The sequence below is a fragment of the Cydia strobilella genome, chromosome 12, assembly GCF_947568885.1.
Source record: "Cydia strobilella chromosome 12, ilCydStro3.1, whole genome shotgun sequence".
Taxonomy (NCBI): Eukaryota; Metazoa; Arthropoda; class Insecta; order Lepidoptera; family Tortricidae; genus Cydia; species Cydia strobilella.
The window spans coordinates 76340-98439 of NC_086052.1; the positions used below are offsets into that span (position 1 = coordinate 76340).

Sequence of the window (22100 nt, forward strand, 5' to 3'; positions counted from 1 at the left end):
GTGAGGTGAAAAGTTTTGTGTTACACACGGGCGCAAATGTATTTTACTTCTCGTGTGTTGAAACACTCGCTACGCTCAGGATTCTATTTTAGAACCACTCGCTTCGCTCGTGGTTCACCTATAGAATCCTTTCGCTTGCTCGTGTTTCAATTCTACACTCGCGGGTAAAATACAACTTTGCACCCTTGTATAACAAATAACTATTTCATTTCTCATGCTCTGAAAATAACTCGTTGGTGTTCTAAGAAAGGCTCGTTTTTTTTCTTATTTTTTACGATAAGAAATTAAAATTTGGTTTTGGCTGATAATTAACTCCCCATTCCACAAATAAAGATATTTTTGCCTAAATTGTTAATTGAAAGTACCCTCAAGAAATACTAAGTTTATAATTAGTCGTGTTTTTTTTAAATGCACAATGCACATGTATTTTATTTTCTTCGTATTCGAAATGAAAAATAGAGTGTTAGTGAGACAGAAATGGGTGCCTAGGTTAACAATCTACTATTATTTTATCAGTAGGTACGATTCAAGGCTTAGTTCAAGTAAACATAAAATAACTTTATCAATTTTCAAAAATTCTGAGAGGGGAATATATACTTGCTATAACAACAAAACAATCGTCTTGTTAAACTAATAAATGTGGAACTTTCGTACATGTACCTACCACTGCCGATCAGGGATCGGAAAACGGTATTTCTTTGTTCTTTGTTAATTATTTTATCTCTAATTGGGCAATCTAATAATACGAAGTCGTTACCTAAAAACACAACTGAGTCCTAATACATTTCGAGTATAAAGTTAGTAACCCAGAGTTACTAAAGTCAATAGGTGTTTACGCGCCCCCACGGTACGTGTGGCGGAGGCGCAGGCCGAGCCGCACGCGCGCACCGGGTTGATGCGCACGGCCCCTTGGACGAGAGCCACCAGCACATTTAAGGGGCTACCTGAGGTTTTCATCGATTTTTGACAAGTTTTAAATCGTATCTCCTACTTTTGCACTACATATAGAATTATAAGACAAGCGGCTATCGGTTCTTCAATCTTTTATCTCCATTTTTGTCTACCGGATTGTGAAAAAAATGAATACTTATTTATTTATGATTGTTTTAAACAATGTCTAAAAAAACACTTTTTTCGTATCTTGATTGCTGTGAAAGATCTTACTTATACGAAATCTACATATTTGGGTTCGTCTTAGACGTCTCTAAAAATTTGTCTAAGGTTTTAATTTTAAACTAATTAACACAAAAGTTATGGCCAGAAAACCAGTTTTTTGGCCTAAAATTCAACTTTGATGCCAAATATTTCGAAAACAATGAACTTTGAAGTAAATATGGGATACTATAGGTATATTGCTAAAATCCGTTGCTGTTAATATGATAAGCTACAAAAAACATTAGAAAACTAAGGGATTCAAATCGAAGGTCATTGGGGCATGGGATCCCCTTAACCAAGTTGCCAATTGAACTGACGTATACTGACTGACTGTTCCGAGAGTGAATTTGTAAAAGTTACATTGTTTGTGTTGTGTTATTCTTAGTTATAGTATGTATAACCGTATATATGGCCGGCCGCCAGCAAAGATACCTACATTAACCACCTTAAATCAATCGAAAAAATACAAGACTTAACTCCTAATTGCAAAATATGTGTTGCGGGAGACTACAACTTACCTGAACTCACATGGGCTGTTGGTCAAGGTCAACTGATCGCTCAAACGACTTCTACGCCTAGTGAGGCCTGCCAATACTTGCTTAACACTATCAATCTACTTGACTTACACCAATATAACTCATTTACTAATCAAAATATGAAAACATTAGACTTACTACTTTCAAATATAGACTGTAAGCTCTCCCTTCCTGATACAACCCTTAGTAATGTTGACAGACACCACCCTCCATTCCAATTCGATATCAATATACAGCCTACTGCTCCATTGCCATCAATTGACACCCTAAAATACAATTTTTATAAAGCTAACTATACTGACATTGTAAATGAAATAAATAAGATCGACTGGACACATGAGCTAAATTTTTTGGAAACAAATGAGGCTGTTTTAAGATTTTACAATATTATATATAAAATAATCGATGACAATGTTCCCCTATGCAAAAAAAATACCGGGGCCTACCCAAAGTGGTTTTCGCATGCTCTTATAAAAACCCTAAAAAGAAAAGAAAAGGTATGGCTAAAATGGAAAACATATAAGTCCCTTAGGGATTACAGTGAATTTTCGTTGCTACGTACACGATGCAAATCGCTAATGACAAACTGTTTTCGCAACTACATAGAAAATACTGAAAACGCAATGAGGTCAAATATAAAATCATTTTGGGCTTACATATCTTCGCTAAAAAAAACAAAGTCGAACTACCCCCAGACTATGGTCCTGGAAAATAGTTCTGCGAATACCCCCAAGGACGTAAGCGAGCTCTTTTCAAAATTCTTTAGTTCCGTATTTGAGCCCAAAAGCAGTTGCACTGGGCGCGATTTAGACAACTTACCATGCTCAGAGTCGGCTCGTATTATTTCTGACATTTATATAAGCGACATTGATATCAAACGCAAGCTCCGCCATCTGGACACTAAGAAAGGGCCTGGCCCGGATAAAATTAGCCCGCAATTCTTGAAACATACTGCACCGGCAATAGTAACCCCACTTAAAATATTATTTAATAAATGTCTCCGAGAGGGTACTTACCCCGAATATTGGAAGATATCTCTCGTAACTCCCATACATAAATCTGGGTCCAAAGCCCAGGTCAATAATTATCGACCGATATCAATACAATCATGTATATCGAAACTGCTTGAGTCGCTTATACACGATATAATATTTCCGCTTGTCAGAAATAATATAATACCACAACAGCACGGCTTTATGAAGAATAAGTCTACAACTACAAATCTGCTTGTGTACTCTAACTATTTGTTTTCTTCCATGGACAAGCGCGCTCAGGTAGATGTGGTATATACGGACTTCCGAAAAGCCTTCGATAAAGTGGATCACCTGCTACTATTGCGTAAATTAGCTTTTAATGGCATCAAAGGTAATCTACTGAGATGGTTTGCTTCCTACCTAGACAATCGTACCCAAAAATCGTTATCAATGGTTATGAATCGCAAGCATCCCACGTAGCGTCTGGGGTAATTCAGGGGTCAATTTTGGGACCGCTTCTGTACTCTTTATTTATTAACGACATTGGAAACTGTTTTTTGAATTGTAATTTTGCTATGTTCGCAGACGACCTGAAAATATATAAAACAGTAAGAAACCAGCATGACTGCACTCTCATTCAGGATGACTTAGATCGGTTCCATAATTATTGCCTAGACAATAAACTATACTTGGCCTATGATAAGTGCGTCCAAATGACTTTCACAAAAAATAAAAATAAAATAGTCTCTAGATACAACATAGGAGGGGAAACGGTCCAAAGAGTATCACAAGTAAAAGATCTTGGGGTGACATTCGACGAGAAGTTAACGTTTGACCAACATGTGTACAGAATAACGGCAAAGGCTTTTCAAATGTTAGGATTTGTTCTCAGATCAGCTAAACCTTTAAGAAAATGTTCGTCATATATGTTACTTTATAACGCTCTTGTGCGCCCTTACCTCGAGTATGCATCAGAGGTATGGAACCCACATTACGCCGTCTATATAAATGTTGTAGAGGCGGTACAGAAGCGTTTCCTTAGAGCCCTCCACTACAGACTCGAACGTACAACAATGTCATATGACAAACTACTCGACACATACAAGTTGAAGACCCTGGCGAGCAGACGCCACGCCAAAGACGCCACCATATTATACAACATATGTACAGGTCAGTACAACTGTCCGGAGCTACTTGAGGCTATTAGTTTCCGAGCTCCTAACTACAGGACACGAAATCTGTCCCTATTCGCGGTCCCGATAGCTGCCACTAACGCTGGGGTGCGAGCTCCGCTGCGTAGGATATGTAATAACTACAATAAACGCCTAGTCTCGGTTGACATATTTAATAATACTCGAGTTGAATTTAAGCGCAAAGTCAGCTCGATATTACAACTTTAATTTTAAGCCTATTTATATTGTGTAATTTTGTTTCTTTTGTATATCTTGTAGTGTTCATTAGCCATAATTTATTTTTATGATAAACCTATGCTTGTGCTTATGTACTTTAGAAGTGTTAAATGTCGTTATTGTTAAGTTTAAGTATATAGTGTATGTCTGTGTATTTAGTTCCGATCACAATGCTATCCTAAAACTACTGTCGAACCTCCTAGTGGGAATTGTCTTAGGATGTAGGCTATATGTACTGTTTTAACTTTGTCTGTAAATCTTATTGGTCTGTATCTGTTTTTTTCCCCAATAAAGAAAATAAAAATAAAATAAGTATATACCGATGAAATACATTTATTTACATACAAGATATATACAGTGGTACTACGTAAACGAAATTAATAACTAGCTTAAATCTAAAATAGGCCCTTGAGGCATTGTACCAAGGATGCTGGCGGCATTTCCCCGCTGTATATACCTAGTTATAGTAGTTGTATAGTTACAGTAGTAATTTATTATTTTTAATGTTAATAGACACTATCGCATTGGGTAACTGTAAGGATAGCTGTAAGATTTATTAAATAAATAAAAATAGTTCGAAAATTATGCCTATATCGAAGTTTTTGGAAAAAACCGGTTCCGTGCGATCCCTGCTTCCGATGAACTTCATTGATACCGAATCGTCTGAAATGAAGTTACTTATTTAAATTAATAATATTCGTGATTGCGAATATCACAAGAATTGTAGGTACCTACACTATCAAAATGAAAAGGTATTCAATTATTTGGCGCTTTTTTGAATCAAGCACCCATGAAGGGCATGAAGTACTCTAACATGGGGTAAGTAGTTGCGAGTCCCAATCTCCTCGCTAGTGGTCCGAGACCCTCTCGTGCTTAAAAGGCTAAAAGCTATCACTCGCCAAACAAATGTGACCGCTGTTGGCGTTCATACATTTTAAGCAGCCTGTTAAAAGCATTGCCTGCTGTATATTTATAAAGGGCCCCGTTTACTGCGGTCACCGGCCAGCCATCGGCTTCCTCTTGTTCTAGCGTCTATTAGACAAACGTGCTAGGCATATGGCTATGCTATATATATATACGGGGATATCCCCGTTGAGACGCAAGGGGAACATTTAAACATTTTAGAAAACTGCTCTTGACTGCCAACGTTATATTATTACATATTTGGAGTTATTTTGAAAACATTGTAACATTTACTTGTATCAAAATTATATATATACTCAGAATCACGAGGACTATTAGTTAAAAAAATTAAGTTTTTTTTTCTTTTTTTTAACTTAAAAACAAGAAAAAAACGCTCTCCTATGCCAGTGGGTAGTGACCCTGCCTACGATGCAGGAGGGTCCCGGGTTCGAATCCCGGTCAGGGCATTAATTTGGTGTTTATCATGAATATTTGTTATTGATTTATGGATGTTTTCTATGTATTTAAGTATGTATTTATCTATATACCTATAAGTATGTAGGTATATCGTTGCCTAAATAGTACCCGAAGTACAAGCTTGGGGCTAGGTCAGGTCGATCTTTGTAAGATTTTCCCCAAATATTTATTTACTTATTTATAAATGTATGATGGCCTAGCGGTAAGAGCGTGCGACTTGCAATCAGGAGGTCGCGGGTTCAAACCCCGGCTCGTACCAATGAGTTTTTCGGAAGTTATGTACGAAATATCATTTGATATTTACCAGTCGCTTTTCGGTGAAGGAACACATGGTGAGGAAACCGGACTAATCCCAAAAAGGCCTAGTTTCCCCTCTGGGTTGGAAGGTCAGATGGCAGTAGCTTTCGTAAAAACTAGTGCTTATGTCAATTCTTGGGATTAGTTGTCAAGCGGACCCCCCAGGCTCCCATGAGCCGTGGCAAAAATGCCGGGACAACGCGAGGAAGAGGATTTATAAATGTATCCCCAGTTTATGAGGTTATTTAAGGATGGTTAATGAGAGTTGGTAAAAGGCATTTGTAAAAGTGGTGGGTACGCAAGTAAGCACGCGTGCCCATCGGTCCCGGTCCCGACGCGACGTTCCTGAATCCGGAGCGCAAATATTAGCAGGCCGCTCCAGATCCAGACCATGCTCTTATAGTCTTTTTCAAACGCGAAGGGTAGGGGAAAATTAAAAAGTAAGAGGCAATCCCACTGATTTTCATACGTCAAATAACAAATCATTTTAAAATAACAGCAGTTTCCTAAAATATGTGTTTTTTCATAGATATTGCAATTTAATGTTTTTCGCTCTGGGTTATTATGACCAGAAATGCAAAGTCTCCGATTGAAAGTAAGTCACCATTTCATCCCTTGCTTAACAATCTACTTTACTAATAGCTCCACTTTAGCCTATTGTGACAGAAGGGTAACTACGGAACCCTACACTGAGCATGGCCCGACATGCTTTTGGCTGGTATTTTTAATAAATATAACTTGATTTCGCTCGTGTCTAAACGTTTCAGTCGCATCAAATTGTGAAGGTATGAACTTATAACAAAAAATAAAAATCGTGCACAATAAAATCGATAGTAATAATGCCTCTTACAGATTTAATCGAGAATCGTTTGTAATTTGCAATGTAACAATTCTATAATTGCTTTTTGATAAGTATGTATTATTAGAGTTTTGAATGATTCACGGTTAGTTTCACTAGACTTATATTGACCGGGATATAGCTCGTGATTACCTTTTGTATTATTGAACATGATGCATGTAACTGCGTCGAAATATCGGGAGCTAACAAATTATTACAAAAGGTAATCACGGTCTATATCCCGGTCAATATAAGTCTAAAGTATGTATTATGTTTTATAGATACGGCACTTCAGATTAAAATAGAGTAGAGACGATGTTTTGCGAGCGCCTGGCCTGGCTCGCCCTCGCCACTCTCGCCAGCCTCGAGCCAGTGCCATGATTTCGAGGATTGCATGATTGATTGATTCGCGATCGCGGAGCTCGGCACGTCGCATTGTTTGTCCCTAACAGAACAGATACAAACTAATCAAAACACAGCTAAATATCAGTGTACTGTGCGTATATTTTATATGGTCATAAGTACATTTCTTTTTATTAATAGAAGATTATTTCAAATACAAATAAAACCTTTAAGTATCCAGGTAAAGTACATAAACAAGTAAGTTTAAGTACATTCAGTTACTTATTAAGCTAAAGAAGTTAAAAGTTCAGTAAGTATAAGTTTAAGTTCCCTACCTATGTTTCCCGACTCTTCACCAAAAATTACACAGCATTTCTGACAAAACGTGTTAATCCTAAAGAATACCTATTAAAAGCGAGTATCTATTTCAAAAACACGCTCCGAAAACTGAGAAAAGTGAGAGTATAAGAATAAGATCACCGTGCTTTATTAGCGGAGCCCCGGGGCGCCGCCGCGGGGCGCGGGCCGTCGCTCCTGCCGTCGGCGACTAACATCGTAATTTGACCAATCACAGGTTCATTTCTCTATCTAGAAAACTTGTCTTACTTAATATGAAACAATTCTTTAACTTTTGTTACCTAGAGTATAAATAAACTTTTATGTAAAATGATCTAAACTAAGCTATAATGATGTCTACAATCGGAGGCAACTTAACAATTTTCTCAATTTTAACACGAAAAAATGATACCACTTGGCACTTACAAAACCAATCTTTTTTCGATTCCGAGCTGTCCGGCGTCCGGCAGCTGAATCTCTGCGTACGTTTGGAGTAAAATCTCTATTTTTTACAAGGAACGAAACATCTTTGACAATCGTTACATTTCTATATATTTAGATAAGTCAGTATACACATTTCACTTTAAATAGGCATTTACGCAGAGCAGAGTACAAATCACCGTACATTAGCCGGTCCATATTCGGCGGTTCCTGAGTCAAGTCCATAAATTCCTGCGCTGCCGTTGTGAAGCTGCGTGTTCTCGTTTGGTGCCCGAACGCTAGTCATCTTGGGCGATCCAATGTAATGTCACCTCAAGATCTAGTTAGGGCTTCCAATACCGGGATCCTGCCTTTTTTATGGTAGATTTCAATACCGGTATTTAATTTTAAATACGGGGATCCCAGTATTTTTAACCGAGTTCAAAAAAAGGAGGAGGTTATCAATTCGACCGTATTTTTTTTTGTATGTATGTTACCTCAGAACTCCGTCATTTCTGAGCCGATTTGTTTTTTTTTTTGTTTGAATGTATATAGTCCCTAGTTGGTCCCGTTTTTGTAAAAACCCAGTTTTAATGAAGGGATCCATTAGGAGTCCAGGGAACTCCTCAAATCTCCTAGGCATACATATATCGGTTTTAGTATTTTCATCAACAAACCAAGCACTTTCATTCAAAACAATACCATTTGGTGAAGTGGAACTACTGATGATGACCAAAACGGGACACTTTAACAACGCATATTTCAATTTTGGTGATTTTTAAGTCCTCTTCATTACATATGTTAAGCACAAGTAAGTTCTGAAGGAACATTTGTGTTAAGGTCTAGTTCTGATGATGAGTTCCATGAGGTCCAACTCCTCAAATCTTGATAGCTTAGATCCAGACCTTGAAACTTACCCGAAGTGCAAAAATGTTTAGTGACAATTTGGCCAGACAGATGAAGAAACACTAAAAGTGGAAAAATCAAATTAATCTTTAAAAAAAGTAAAACCGACTTCAAACGGGAAAAAATAAAATATTATCTCTTTTTATATGGCTTGTACCACTGAAAGCTGTAAAAGGTGCCCTTAAATGGGCCGCCAGTTTAATTAAATCAACCGAATACTATAGCGGTTCGGGATAATCAGGTGTATTTTTTATTCTTCTAGAGTACTTTCGCCACCGGCACCGACCACAAGAACGCGTAACTCGGTACTATAGGTATAGGTAGGTAGGTACAGCAAGCAGCAGCAGGTTAGCCTGCGCTCAGCTAGCAATCGGAATGTCTCCCTCATAAAAACGCGTCATAAACGCTATCAGCGTGTCCCTGATGCTGCCTATCGATGCACAAACATCGCCCGCCCTGACTGATGCTTTCCTAACTCCCCATGGAAGGAAAACAAACATATGTTGCATTTAACGTGATAACTGATAAACGATATTTATGTCTATTTTATGGTCAGTCAAAGTATCATACTTTAGATAGTGACTTACTCGTAATTAACTACGCAAAATCATTATATCATTTACTACCTTCAATACTATCCTACTAAGCAAATAGCGCTATCTCAAAAGAAAATTCATTGCTAACATACTTTAGTTTCTATAGGCTATAATTCCATTTTCAATACTTAGTTAATTTGTTTTACAAGAGGGCAAAGTTGTTGTTTAACCGCTCGTGCTAATATTGATACCCGAGCAAGCGAAAGATTTTTAAAATTGACCACGAGCGTAGCGAGTGGTTCGAAAAACGAAATCTCGAGTGTTGCGAGTGTTTCAAAGCGAGATGGTTAAACAAAATTTTTTTACCACACCATCCCGAAGAAAATATTAACTGTAAAATATCAAACAAAATCAAACCATATCAAATCGAAAAGAACGTCATTAAATATTTATCATTCTCTCATGCTCTACAGCTCTACACTGCTTGGCGTTGCCCTGGTACAAGATAGTTCAAAAGGGTTCAGAGGGTTATCATTATTACCTATGTGTTTCGTATGTCTTACTGTGCAACTTTTTACTGTGACACTAACCTCGACATCGCGAATTTTTTTTGTCTGTTCCATATCGACTTTTATTTTAATCAGTTGAAACGAAATGTATGAAATAGCCAATTATAATTTTTCGTAATTTTTCAGAGAATTCATTCGTGTATGACAAATGAAGGGTGGGGAAAAACATCCTGTATAAGTAGTCTAGTCTAGCACTCGCAGCGATATTATTAGATTTTCCAATCTGTTATCGCACTCATAAACTAATTACCGGCGCAGCATCATTTGATTGCCGACAGATGGCGCTGATTCGATCCAAGATGGCGGCCGAAACGTCACAAGTCGCCGCCAAGTTTACGCGCCGCCTAATTGAATTGGTGTAGATTTGTTATTAGTTCTGGGGATGCTGGCTGGATTCGTTTTGTGCTCGCGATGATCGGATTTGTGACAATTTAGTGCCTTGTCGGTTTAACTCGTTTGATTGCCGGCGCCGCGGCATACAAATGCAGCTACTCTAGTTTACTGCCGAGGGTGAAAGCAGCCGGGGATACCTATAAATATTATAATTGAATAATAGATACTATTAAATAACAAGACCGAATAAGTGATCTCATAAGTGTTCCGTTTTTTAAAACAAAGTTTTGCACGGAACACTAATGTACCCCAGCTAGGTACATTTATACGATTTTTTTTAACCACTTGCAAATGCCTAAAAGTAATTGAAGAGAAAACTATTTTTATTTATGGCTTTGTTGTAAACCATGTAATAACCATGAAACAAATTCCAAAAGAAAACTAATCAATAACAATGACACATGTTGTTAATTTTATTTACGTATAAATTCACTTCATAATTACAAATATAAAATGGAATGTTTTGGTATCAGGAGTCGGTTACGCGATATGCATGATCGACATATACATGGGCATGTACTACAACACCATCATCGGCTGGGCGGTGTACTACCTGGTGGCCTCCCTCGCCTCCATCAACTCCGAGCTGCCCTGGACCAGCTGCGACAACCCCTGGAACACCCCGCTCTGCTCCCCCGTCACCGCGCAGCAAACCAACCCCAACGCCTCCACCCCCGCCAAGGAGTTCTTTGAGTGAGTATCCCCTGGGCTCTATGAACTCGGACCCTGGATCAGAGACAGCCCCTGGAACACCCTCCTCTGCTCCCCCATCACTGCGTAGTAGACAAACCCTAACGTCTCCACCCCTGCGATGGAGTTCTTCTAGTAGGTATTCCCTGGCCTCCATCAACTCGGAGCTGCCCTGGACTAGAGACGACCCCTGGAATTAAATAAGGTTTTCTTTTTTTCCAAGAGCTATATGTAATATATGTATTTCCTGCCCGTGGCATAGAACCGCTTTCTTGATGGATTCCACTTAGTGAGCAACAATCTTCTTTTAGTGCAGCTTGTTTGTCGGATCCTTTCGAGCTGCATAATATTCCAATAAATAGATCAGGCACAATCAATTGTTTTAATCAATAATCTTAATTGTTAAGGTAGTAAATGTTAGCGAATTGTTTACGATACGGTAATTCTAAAAGAAAATAAGCTGGAAGTCTCTCTAGATCTACCGGGAATAGGAAACACGTGGGCAAGACCTTATTAGTTATTACGTATCAATCTTTTTGACATGTTTACAGTTATTCATGATTGTAATACATGAATATGCGCAGACGCAACGTGTTGGAACAGCAGCGGTCCAACGGGCTGGACGACATGGGCCCCATCAAGCCATCGCTAGCACTCTGCGTGTTTGGGGTCTTCGTGCTCGTCTACTTCTCGCTTTGGAAAGGCGTGCGCAGTGCCGGCAAGGTATAACAACAAAATTCGACTAATCTTTTCATAGAGAAATCAAGGACCAGTCTTGACGCGAAAAATAATTTTATTGAATTTACCTTTCTGAACACTTGTTTCTGATCAAAGTTATTCTCTGATTAAAACTATTCCAAAAACCGTCAACCTTCGAGAATTTTATTTTAGGTACCTATTCCACTTGGCCTTTATGTGCCACATATTATGATGGTAAGCATACATATTGTATCCTGTGTTGTTATTGTGTCAGGTGGTGTGGGTGACAGCGCTGGCTCCGTACGTGGTGCTACTGATCCTACTGGCGCGGGGAGTCACCCTGCCTGGCGCCACCGAGGGCATCCGCTACTACCTCACTCCCGAATGGCACAAGCTTAAGAACTCTAAGGTGAAAAACGCCTGAGACAAGATTTACAACTTGCCATAATTATTATCTGATAGTTATGTATCATTCTTGTTGATTTCACACACTTCACTGTATATTATAATAAATCATGTTGCCAGGTGTGGATCGACGCGGCATCCCAGATCTTCTTTTCTCTGGGTCCGGGGTTCGGCACGCTGCTCGCACTGTCTTCCTATAACAAGTTTAACAACAACTGCTACCGCGACGCGCTCGTCACATCCTCCATCAACTGCCTAACTAGTTTCCTTGCTGGTTTTGTCATCTTCTCCGTGCTGGGGTGAGAATTCTCCTTTGACATGTTTATCCGCAACTGCTACCGGGAAGAGAACAAGGTAACAGTACATTAAAATGTATTACAAATATGTATTGAAATTTGTTTAATGATGATATAAATACCAAGTTCATCTTGAGTGCCTACTATTAGACAGATTACAAAACAAATACAAAAATATTTATTGCCAGAAAACATTGTTACCAAATTTTTTACGGTGACTGACACTACTGACCTCCAGCGCTTACCGGATTTTTTTTCTTTTCTGTGAGCAGGTACATGGCGCACGTGCAGAACAAGAGCATCGAGGAGGTGGGCCTGGAAGGGCCTGGGCTGGTGTTCATCGTGTACCCTGAGGCCATCGCCACCATGACGGGCTCCGTCTTCTGGGCCATCATCTTCTTCCTCATGCTCATCACGCTGGGTCTGGACAGCACCTTCGGAGGTAACCCTTTAACAACGAGAGCATCGAGGAGGTGGGCCTTGAGGGCCTGGGGCTGGTGTTCATCATGTACCCCGAGGCCATCGCCACCATGAGGTCCATGACATTATTGTTATAGTCTTTTACCCCATGTGTAATAATCGCGGGATCGGTCTGTTGACTCTGATAAATGACACCACAGCAGCCTGAACTTGACTGTCGAGATAAAACTCCCAATATATTACGTTGCCAATGTTTGATAAACACAATCTCCTAGTATCTACATTTCATAACTTCAATCTGGAGCACTTTACCACGCTGGAAAGGATAAAATTTAACTGTGTTTAAACGCACCCATACATCAATTTTACGATAAATCATTTTGACAATTCTTGGATAAGCCTGGCAGGGCAGGGCAGGGCATGGGTAACTTATGTTCCTGTGGTTCCTATACACTGTGATGGTTGGTGATCTGTATTTTACAATAATGAAGCGATATTATTTGTGCGCCACGTGCAGGTCTGGAGGCGGTAACGACGGCCCTCTGCGACGAGTACCCGCGCGCGCTGGGCCGACACCGCGAGATATTTGTCGCTGTACTATTATGCCTCATCTACATCTGCGCGTTACCCACATGCACCTTTGTAAGTATTGCATGCTCTGGGTTCGGGTACTGGTTTGGGATAAAAGAACCGAATTTTTTTCTATAAGTATTTCTCGTCATAACCCTCACGAATTTGGACTCAGAATTTCCATAAGAATTCATGCAAATGGCTAACCCATACCCATACCTAAATAACCTGTTATAAGGTATTTCTCTAGGCAATTTGTTATCGTGTCGTGTTATGTTTATGTAGTTATCGTGCGTCTCGCCCGCTCCAATACATGTACGGACAAGTACGAGCGATACGATATGATGTCATTCTGATATCAGTGTACGTTCGAATTGGCCTGTGAATTTTAAAAACGCATTTCATAAGCCTATGTGCAATCTATCGAGCAGACTGTCTGAGCCGCTTTGCCTTGCTTTACCTACACCACCGGAATGATGTGAAAATTACAACGTCCCGTATTGTAAGGTAATTTTACTTTCCTTACATGCTGGAACTAATATTACATATAATCTAAAGCATTAAAGTATTATGGCATTTTGAAAAAAAAAAAAAAACTGTAGAGTAACAAAATATAAATTTTATTTAATTAGCTAATTAACCGAGAAGTGAACTTGACATCATGTCATGTTTCCTAACAATGAAGCTTTTTTCATTGTATCTAATTAATTTATTTTACAACATTAAGAAAAAATATGTAGTATATTACTACATGAACTCGTAAAAAATAATACTTGTTATACATACACATATAATAAGTTAAAAATATTATCCCGCATACTTACATATTATCAATGTGGTTCAGACTGAAAATTAGCGCTGTGCAGTCAATTTTTAATGAAATGGCTGGCGCAGCATATGCTGAGCCCGTTCCTTTTGTCGCGCAGGCTAATTGTTAATGTTATTAAATATATTCCTGTATTCTCTCTTTTTTGTGTGGCAATAAATGTTTTCTTATTATATTCTTATATAGATAGTTATACTGCTGCTAAAAAAATTCGTATGAAAAGCTGATTAAATATTATGCATGACATTTATGTATATTATTATTTTACCTTTATTATTGAAGGCACCAGAGGACCACATTAAAAAAATACTCGGTCAAGCAACACCAGACCCTATCATCCATATATTAAAGACCACATCGTCCGTACCAGGACCACCCCGCAACGTCGCGAGAACACAGGATCATGCCGAACGACTTCCAATTTCTTTTTGCGCATTTTGCGTTTTCTGCATCCCCTCATCAGTCTCATCATAGGCACAAAATATTATTTCTCCGATTTTTCAACTACATACTTATTTAAGAAGTAGCTCTTGCAAACTTGCTCGTTTGAATACTTTGAATAACTACGCGTTTTTCGCTTCGTAATATCGAAACGAAGCTGAAAAATTATTGTAATGGATGGTGGTTAAAAAAATAAATTAAAAAATAAATAAAAAATTATAAAAAAATGGGTTAACAAAATAAGTTTCAATTATAATTATTATAAAGATACTTTTTACAACAAAGGCATTTAGACTATGGAGGTAAAAGTAATTTATAATTTAAATCAGGGAATAAGGGTCATATTACAAATACCAAATACCTTACAGACTAGCATACATAAATAGGAATGCATTTTAACTTAAAATTAAACGGCGTGTCTCCGTTGAATCGGCTGCTCTTAGTGCTCTTATGTCGGTTGCGGCAGTTTGCTCCAGAACCTCCGAAACACGACACGACACCCTTCGGCCAGAAGTCGGCAGGTCGGCACACTCGATGGTCCCCTGTAGCGGCGGTCGCGGCTCGCGCACCACAAAAGATAGTATAGGTATTAGTTGCATATACAGGCTAGCTAAAAAATAAGTGCATTCCCGTTGCCAGGGAGGTTTTGGGATTTGGCGATTAAAAATTTGGCTGTTTCATACATTTTGGCTGGTCCATTTTCTATGGGAGGGCAAATTTTTTTCCGCGATGTTGTGGTTGGTCCCGTAGTAAAAGTTCCTCAGTATAATCCCAAAACCCCCCTGGCAACGGGAATGCACTTATTTTTTAGCCACCGTGTATAGGTACTGTGTAAAGCGTCTATCGCATTTGCTATCAAAAACATCTGTATTTTTTTATCTGTTATTCTGCGAATGACCCAATTTTGCGGAACCACAAGACAGATTTGAGGGGCTCTCACATTTCACACAATTTGTAACATTCAGTCTCACGTGAAGTTAGGAAGCTGACCTGTAAATCCCGGGATCTGATTTCACACGCCCACAAATCGTTGCATTGGATTGCTAACTTGAGTTCCAAAATGTACCGTTCTCATCTTGGTTGAGCCCCTTGATGATATAACATTTATTGTAATCCATAAAACGCCTTAAGTGCCAAAGAATTAGCCATACATTCATACGCTCGATCACATTTTCGTTTCTGCACATTCAATACGTCTTTAGCAATCCAATACACACGGTTTTGGCGCCTTGGAAACCGTGCCCCATTCGGCCTTCCCCAGCAATTTATCGGCGCGTTCGTCTGGTCACTATCGCGGTCATTGCGAGAGCGAATGAATTATTTAGTTATTGTAATGCGCTGATAGCGGATAATGTACGAGGTGTAAATATAGTGAGATGGATGAGACGCTGTTCCACGGCCGCTGAAATCAAGGTTTTTCTATTAGGCGGAGTGGCGTTTATTAATGCGGTCATGTTTACCGTAGTTTCTTTCGTGTTTAGGGTGCTTAATTCAATCGTAATAAAAACCTATTTTCAATCAAATACGTTAAGCTAATTGTGCTCGGGGTTTAGAATAAGAATAAGAATTGTTTATTTAGAAGAAAAATTCCAACACTAAGTATCGAAATCTTTCCGCTTAGTTTAGTATAGGTACATAATTAATATAGTCTTGTGATCAGCCAAATATTCGGCTAGCCTTTTACCTATTTAATTCTAAAATTAAAGTTTTGCAACAGGCATTTTCATCGTTGCATCGTTTATCAAATTGAAAGTTCAGGGTTCCATACCTCAAAAGGAAAAAAACCGAACTCTTATAGGATAACTCAAGCGTGTCTGGCTGTCCGTCTGTCGCAGCCCACTTTCTCCAAAACTACTGGACCAATTAGTTGAAATTTGGTATACATATGTAAATTTGTGACCCAAAGACGGACGGATATGTAACGTAAACAAACGAATTTCAACGCGGGGGCCACTTTTGGGGGGTAAATGAGAAAATTAAAAATAAACTTTTTCAAACTATATCGTGTTACATATCAAATAAAAGATCTCATTTTGAGAATTCCAAATATATTTTTTTGTAATTTTAAAATAAATATTTTAGAAGTTATTTAAGAAAATAAACAAAAAAATAACTCCCCCCCCCCCCCATTATCTCCGAAACTACTTGGTCTACAATTTAAAAAATAAATACACAAAATAGTTCTTTACCGGATGACAGGAAAACCTACTAAAAATGTACAGTCAAGCGTGAGTCGGACTTAATTACTCATTAGTTTTTGATCCAACCCCTACGGGTTTTTAAAGACATTTCACTCACGTTTCACATTTAAAAAAAACTACATTGTTAATAATTGTTTAATGTACGGAACACTTGTGCTGTATACTGTGCATACATGTAGGTACTTTAGTTTTCTGCCGCCTACCGGCAGAGACAAATAAATGTCAGTCTCGAATTACGTGTGTTTCATTCGCCGTCCTTCGAAAGCATTTCCCAGTATACACCATTTGGCGACGAGTCCGGTTAATAAATTTGGTGTTCAGCAAGTGTTTAAGTGTTAAAATCATGAATGAAAATCAAAAACCCGACCTTAGTGCCCTCAAAGAGTTTAAAATGAATGTCGACGTATGGTCGACCTACGTCAGCAGATTGAAGGCGTGGTTCACTATACAAGATGTAAAAGTTGTTGATTTTTCGAAATACCTAGTTGCGGTAGTGGGCACCGAGCCTTTAGATTTGATCATAGACCTGTGCTACCCGGAGACACCCGAAAAGGTTGGTTTCGATAAAATTGTAACCTTAGTCGAAGAACATCTTTCACCAAAAAGGTCAATAATCGCGGAACGAATGATCTTTAGGGCATGTAAACAAGTCGAAGGTCAAACCATAAGCGAGTACCTCGTGCAATTGAAGAAACTGAGTAAGCATTGTAAGTTTTCGGATAACAACATTTTGAAGGAAAACATACGGGACCAATTTGTTTACGGCTTACTAAGCGAGCGCATTCGTCAGCGAATGCTCACAGAGGACGACGACCTCACGTTGAAACGCGCCACGGAATTGGCGTTGTCGCTGGAGGCGGCCGTTCGAGACTCCAAGTCAGCGGGGCTGGCTCAGCAGCCGGCAGCCGCGTCGGGCAACCGCAGCGAAGCGGAGCCCGTGTTCGCGGTCAGCGGCGGCGGCGCGCCGCGCCAGCGAGGCGGCGGCGGCAGTGGCGCGCGGGCTCGAGGCTCGCGCCACAGGCCTCAGCGTCGAGGCTACGGCGACTACGGCCGAGGAGGGTCGACATCGTCAGGAGGACAGTGCTATCGTTGTGATGGACGACATCCGGAGCAACAGTGTTCATTTAAAAATAGTGAGTGCTATGTGTGCGGTGATGTAGGTCATATCGCCAAAATGTGTCGTTTTAGAAAAAATCCCAAACAAGTACATCGCGTCATCACTGAGGGGATCGATGGACTGCAATCTGACGAGTCCGAGTCCGAGGACGGGCCCCTACAAGTCTATCAGCTGAGCGACGCCGACGCGGAACCAGATGGAAGGGGACACTGGTTCCGCAATTAGCGTTATATCCTTTAGTATATATAAGGAACATTTTGGTAATTGTAAACTATACCCATACGAGTCGAATTTAACAATGTACAGTGGTCAAAAGGTGAAACCAAAAGGTATAATTATTTGTACGGTACAACTCGGTAACCAAACTGTACATGGCTTAAAATTGGTTGTCTACGATAATAATTCTAGTCCACCGTTGCTAGGCCGTAATTGGTTGAGGGCTTTCGGTATTGAATTTCCGCGCATAAATGATAACAATAATGTGAACTCTGTGAACGTAAAAGTTAGTAGTGAAAATATCTGTACGAAACTAATAAAGCTGTTTCCAAATGTTTTTGCGGACGGTATTGGTACTTTTAACAAAACAAAATTAAGATTAGATATAAATAGTGACGTAACGCCCGTGTGGCGGCGGCCCCGGCCCGTGCCGATCGCGCTGCGGCCCGCCGTGGAGGCCGAGCTGGAGCGACTGCAGCGCGAGGGCATCATTTCGCCCGTGGAGTGGAGTGACTGGGGGACACCCGTGGTGCCGGTCATCAAGAAAAATGGGGACGTTCGGCTGTGTGGAGACTTTAAAACAACGGTTAACCCGGTTTTAGTCGATGATAAGTACCCTATTCCGCGGATCGATGACATATTTTCGTCACTCCAGGGCGGGAAATATTTCAGTAAAATTGATCTGAGTCAAGCCTATCTGCAAATTGAATTAGATGAAGATTCTAGGAAATTATGTACTATAGTCACTTTACACGGGATGTTTTGTTATAATAGATTACCGTTCGGTATCAAGTGTGCCCCAAACAAGTTTCAAAGAATAATGGATAAATTATTTAGAATGCGGTATGTTACTTGTTATTTAGATGATTTGAACGTGACGGGTGTAGACTTCGAAGACCACTGGCAACGATTGTTAAAAGTTTTCAGTATTTTGTCAGATTGCGGTTTGCGTGTTGCCCCAAATAAGTGTAGTTTTTTTTCAAACGTCGGTGTCATATCTCGGCTATATTATTGACGCCGACGGGTTACATACAGAAGTAAATAAGGTAGACGCAGTTAATAATACACCTGTGCCTACCAACGTAAAAGAGTTAAAAGCCTTCCTAGGCTTAGTCAATTATTATGGCAAATTTTTGAGAAACCTGAGTGACGTATTGAGTCCGCTATACGAACTCTTAAGAACTGAAAACGAGTTTGTGTGGAGCTCGGCGTGCGACGCGGCATTCAAAAAAGTGAAACGGTTACTAGCAAAGGCCCCTGTGCTCGCGCACTTCGACGACGCACGGCCGATGTCAGTGATATGCGACGCGGCGCCGGGCGGCGTCGCCGCTGTTCTAGCGCAGCGCGGGCCCGACGGCCGCGAGCACGCCGTGCTGCACGCATCGCGCACGCTCAACGCCGCTGAAAAGAATTACGCGCAGATTTGTCGAGAAGGATTAGCGGTTATTTTTGGGGTAACCAAATTTCACGACTATATTTTTGGCAGGAAATTCACTCTTGTCACGGATTGTAAACCGTTGGCATCAATATTTAGCGAAAAAAAAGGGATACCGCTCATGGCAGCGAGCCGACTTCAAAGATGGGCAGTAATATTAGGCGCATATAATTATGAAGTGAAATGCATTGGTACACAACATAACTGCTTGGCAGATAGTTTGTCCAGAATACCGGTTCCAGATGATAATGTTCGATCACGTGTCGATACGTACTTGCATTTTGTAGAAGACTCGGCGCCGATAAACTACAAAAGCATCGCGAAGAGTACGACGTCGGATAAAATTTTACAACAGCTTACCAACGCGATTTAAACAAATTGGTTGTACTGTAACAGCGAAGACCTCAAGCCGTATTTTAATATAAGACAATATTTGAGCGTCGAACAAGGTTGTATTTTATACGGACATCGTGTAATTATCCCGACTAGTTTACGTGCACAAATATTAAATCAATTGCACGAAACTCACCAAGGCATGGTGAAATGTAAGAGTTTAGCGCGCAACTATGTGTACTGGCCTAGCATCGACGCCGACATCGAGCGCGTGTGTCGCGCGTGCGACACGTGCGCGCGGGAGCGCGCGGCGCCTGCGCCGGCACCCCTGCATCCGTGGGTATGGCCGCAAGAAACGTGGTACCTGTTCGCGACGCAAAATACTATTTCATTAACCGCGTCAATGAATGTGTAAGAGCTGAGAGAGGTGCGGGGAGCCGGGGTGCATCTATGCATTTCCGAACAAACCCGATTTTGGTTCCGAACTAGATTCCGCGCCAGCCGCACGTCTCTTGCGCTCATTTTTTTTGTGTGTGTACCTACTTTCGATTTTAAATTCAAATAATATAGTTTTGTGCATAATTTCGGACTTTTCACTTATGTTTTGACTCCCAGCCGTTACAAAAGCTGGTCTTCGAGCCGGATCGTTAATGTTCCATACGCCTAAGATGTCAAATGTTAAAACACGCCGTGTTGCTAAGCGAGAACTGTTGGAATTGGAGGGTACCTCTAACAAAGAAGCGACCGGTACCGATAAGCCGCAGGATACTGAAGCTAAAGAAGAAAAAAATGAACCTTCGACTTCACCAAAGCGGATTTTGGATACGACATCAGTGATCGCGAGTACCGTCAAGACAGAAAAGACTCGCAAATCTGAGCGCGCGGTTAGTATGTCGAAAACAAAGAAATCTTCGGTATCTTCTGTAGAAGCGCGCAGAAAGAAGCTGGAACTAGAAGCCGCGGAACAGAAAGCACGAATTAGAATGGAGTTGATCGACAAGCGATTGGAAGCCGAGATAGCGGAATTAAATAACGATTACAGTCCACATTCATCGGAGGCCGCCAGTATAGTTTCCAAACGCAGTGAGGTTGCTAAATGGGTGGAGCGAAGTCAGCAAGAATTGGAGTCACGGCCAGTCACTGAACGGAACGAGGGTCTCGAGGGGCCAGGCTTGCCGTGCCCGCTAGCGTTACAGAACGACGCTAGCACCGACGGTCCAATTCACCAGCTCGCTAATGTACTCAAAGATTTCCTCACAACTAGCATCTCTGAAAAACAAAACTCCAAGCTCCTAAGCCGTATCAGTACACCCAAGGACCTACCACTGTTCACTGGTGACGCAATGGAATGGCTACAGTTCAAAATGGCATACGAAGAATCAACTCGATTGTGCCAATTTAGTGATTCCGAGAACTTGTGGCGGCTACGAAAATGTCTCCGTGGCGCAGCTAAAGATGCAGTCCAGGCGTTACTCATCACGGCTACTTCTCCCGAAGTACTTATGTCTACGCTCGAGCTACAGTTTGGCAACCCAGATATTATATTGCACCGTATAAAACAAGAAATAAAAAAATTAAGTTCAGTGGCTCCAGAGTACCATAAAGACATTGTTATGTTTTCAAATAAAATTAAAAATTACGTTGCCGCCGTACTCGCACTTAACCGTGAAAATCACCTAGAAGACTCGAGTGTAATCACAGTTGTGTTATCTAAACTGCCTACTATTCTTTTGTCTAAATGGGCGGACTACCGGTACTCACACAACACGGCGAGCACCACGACTAGACTCGATCAACTATCGGATTTCCTCAACGAAGAAGCTATTAAAATATCACAGTGCAGTGTTATGTTAATTAATGCTCCAAGAGACAATTTTAAGCGTAAATACACGGACAATAATATCAACGCTAAGACTATACTACTACAAAGTGAACAAAGTTATACTAAGTGTCGTTATTGTCACGGATCTAATCACAATCTCACAGACTGTAAGAAATTTAAAAAATCATTACGAAAAGATCGCTGGAGCTACGTAAAACGGTCTGGACTTTGTTACAAGTGCCTATTACGTCATCACGATAAACAGATGTGCCCGGCGCCGGCGTGTGATATTGATAACTGCGGCGAAACGCATCACCGCTTATTGCATTTCGCTCCGAATAATCGTGGTACATCAAGCGACAACCCCGTGGTAGAAGAACCGCCCGAGACGGAAAATACCGAAACTCAAGTCGTTACTCGTATTGACTGTACCTCCGAGAGTGTTGTGTTAGTAAAAGTCGTGCCAATAAGTGTACACGGACCTAATGGAACAATTATAAACACGACCGCGGTCCTTGACGACGGTACTAGTGTGTCG

At 40.4% G+C, this 22100-nt stretch overlaps 1 protein-coding gene across 1 annotated transcript in view; it reads left to right on the forward strand.

Annotated features, from left to right (window-relative positions):
* The window catches only part of LOC134745884 (sodium-dependent serotonin transporter), a 53754-nt gene that overhangs the window by 23997 nt on the left and 7657 nt on the right, over window positions 1-22100 (forward strand). The window contains exons 5-10 of the mRNA XM_063679981.1: window positions 10565-10784; window positions 11366-11504; window positions 11755-11889; window positions 12006-12184; window positions 12454-12623; window positions 13119-13243. Coding sequence (XP_063536051.1) covers window positions 10565-10784; window positions 11366-11504; window positions 11755-11889; window positions 12006-12184; window positions 12454-12623; window positions 13119-13243 — 968 coding nt within the window. The remainder of the gene's footprint in view (window positions 1-10564; window positions 10785-11365; window positions 11505-11754; window positions 11890-12005; window positions 12185-12453; window positions 12624-13118; window positions 13244-22100) is intronic.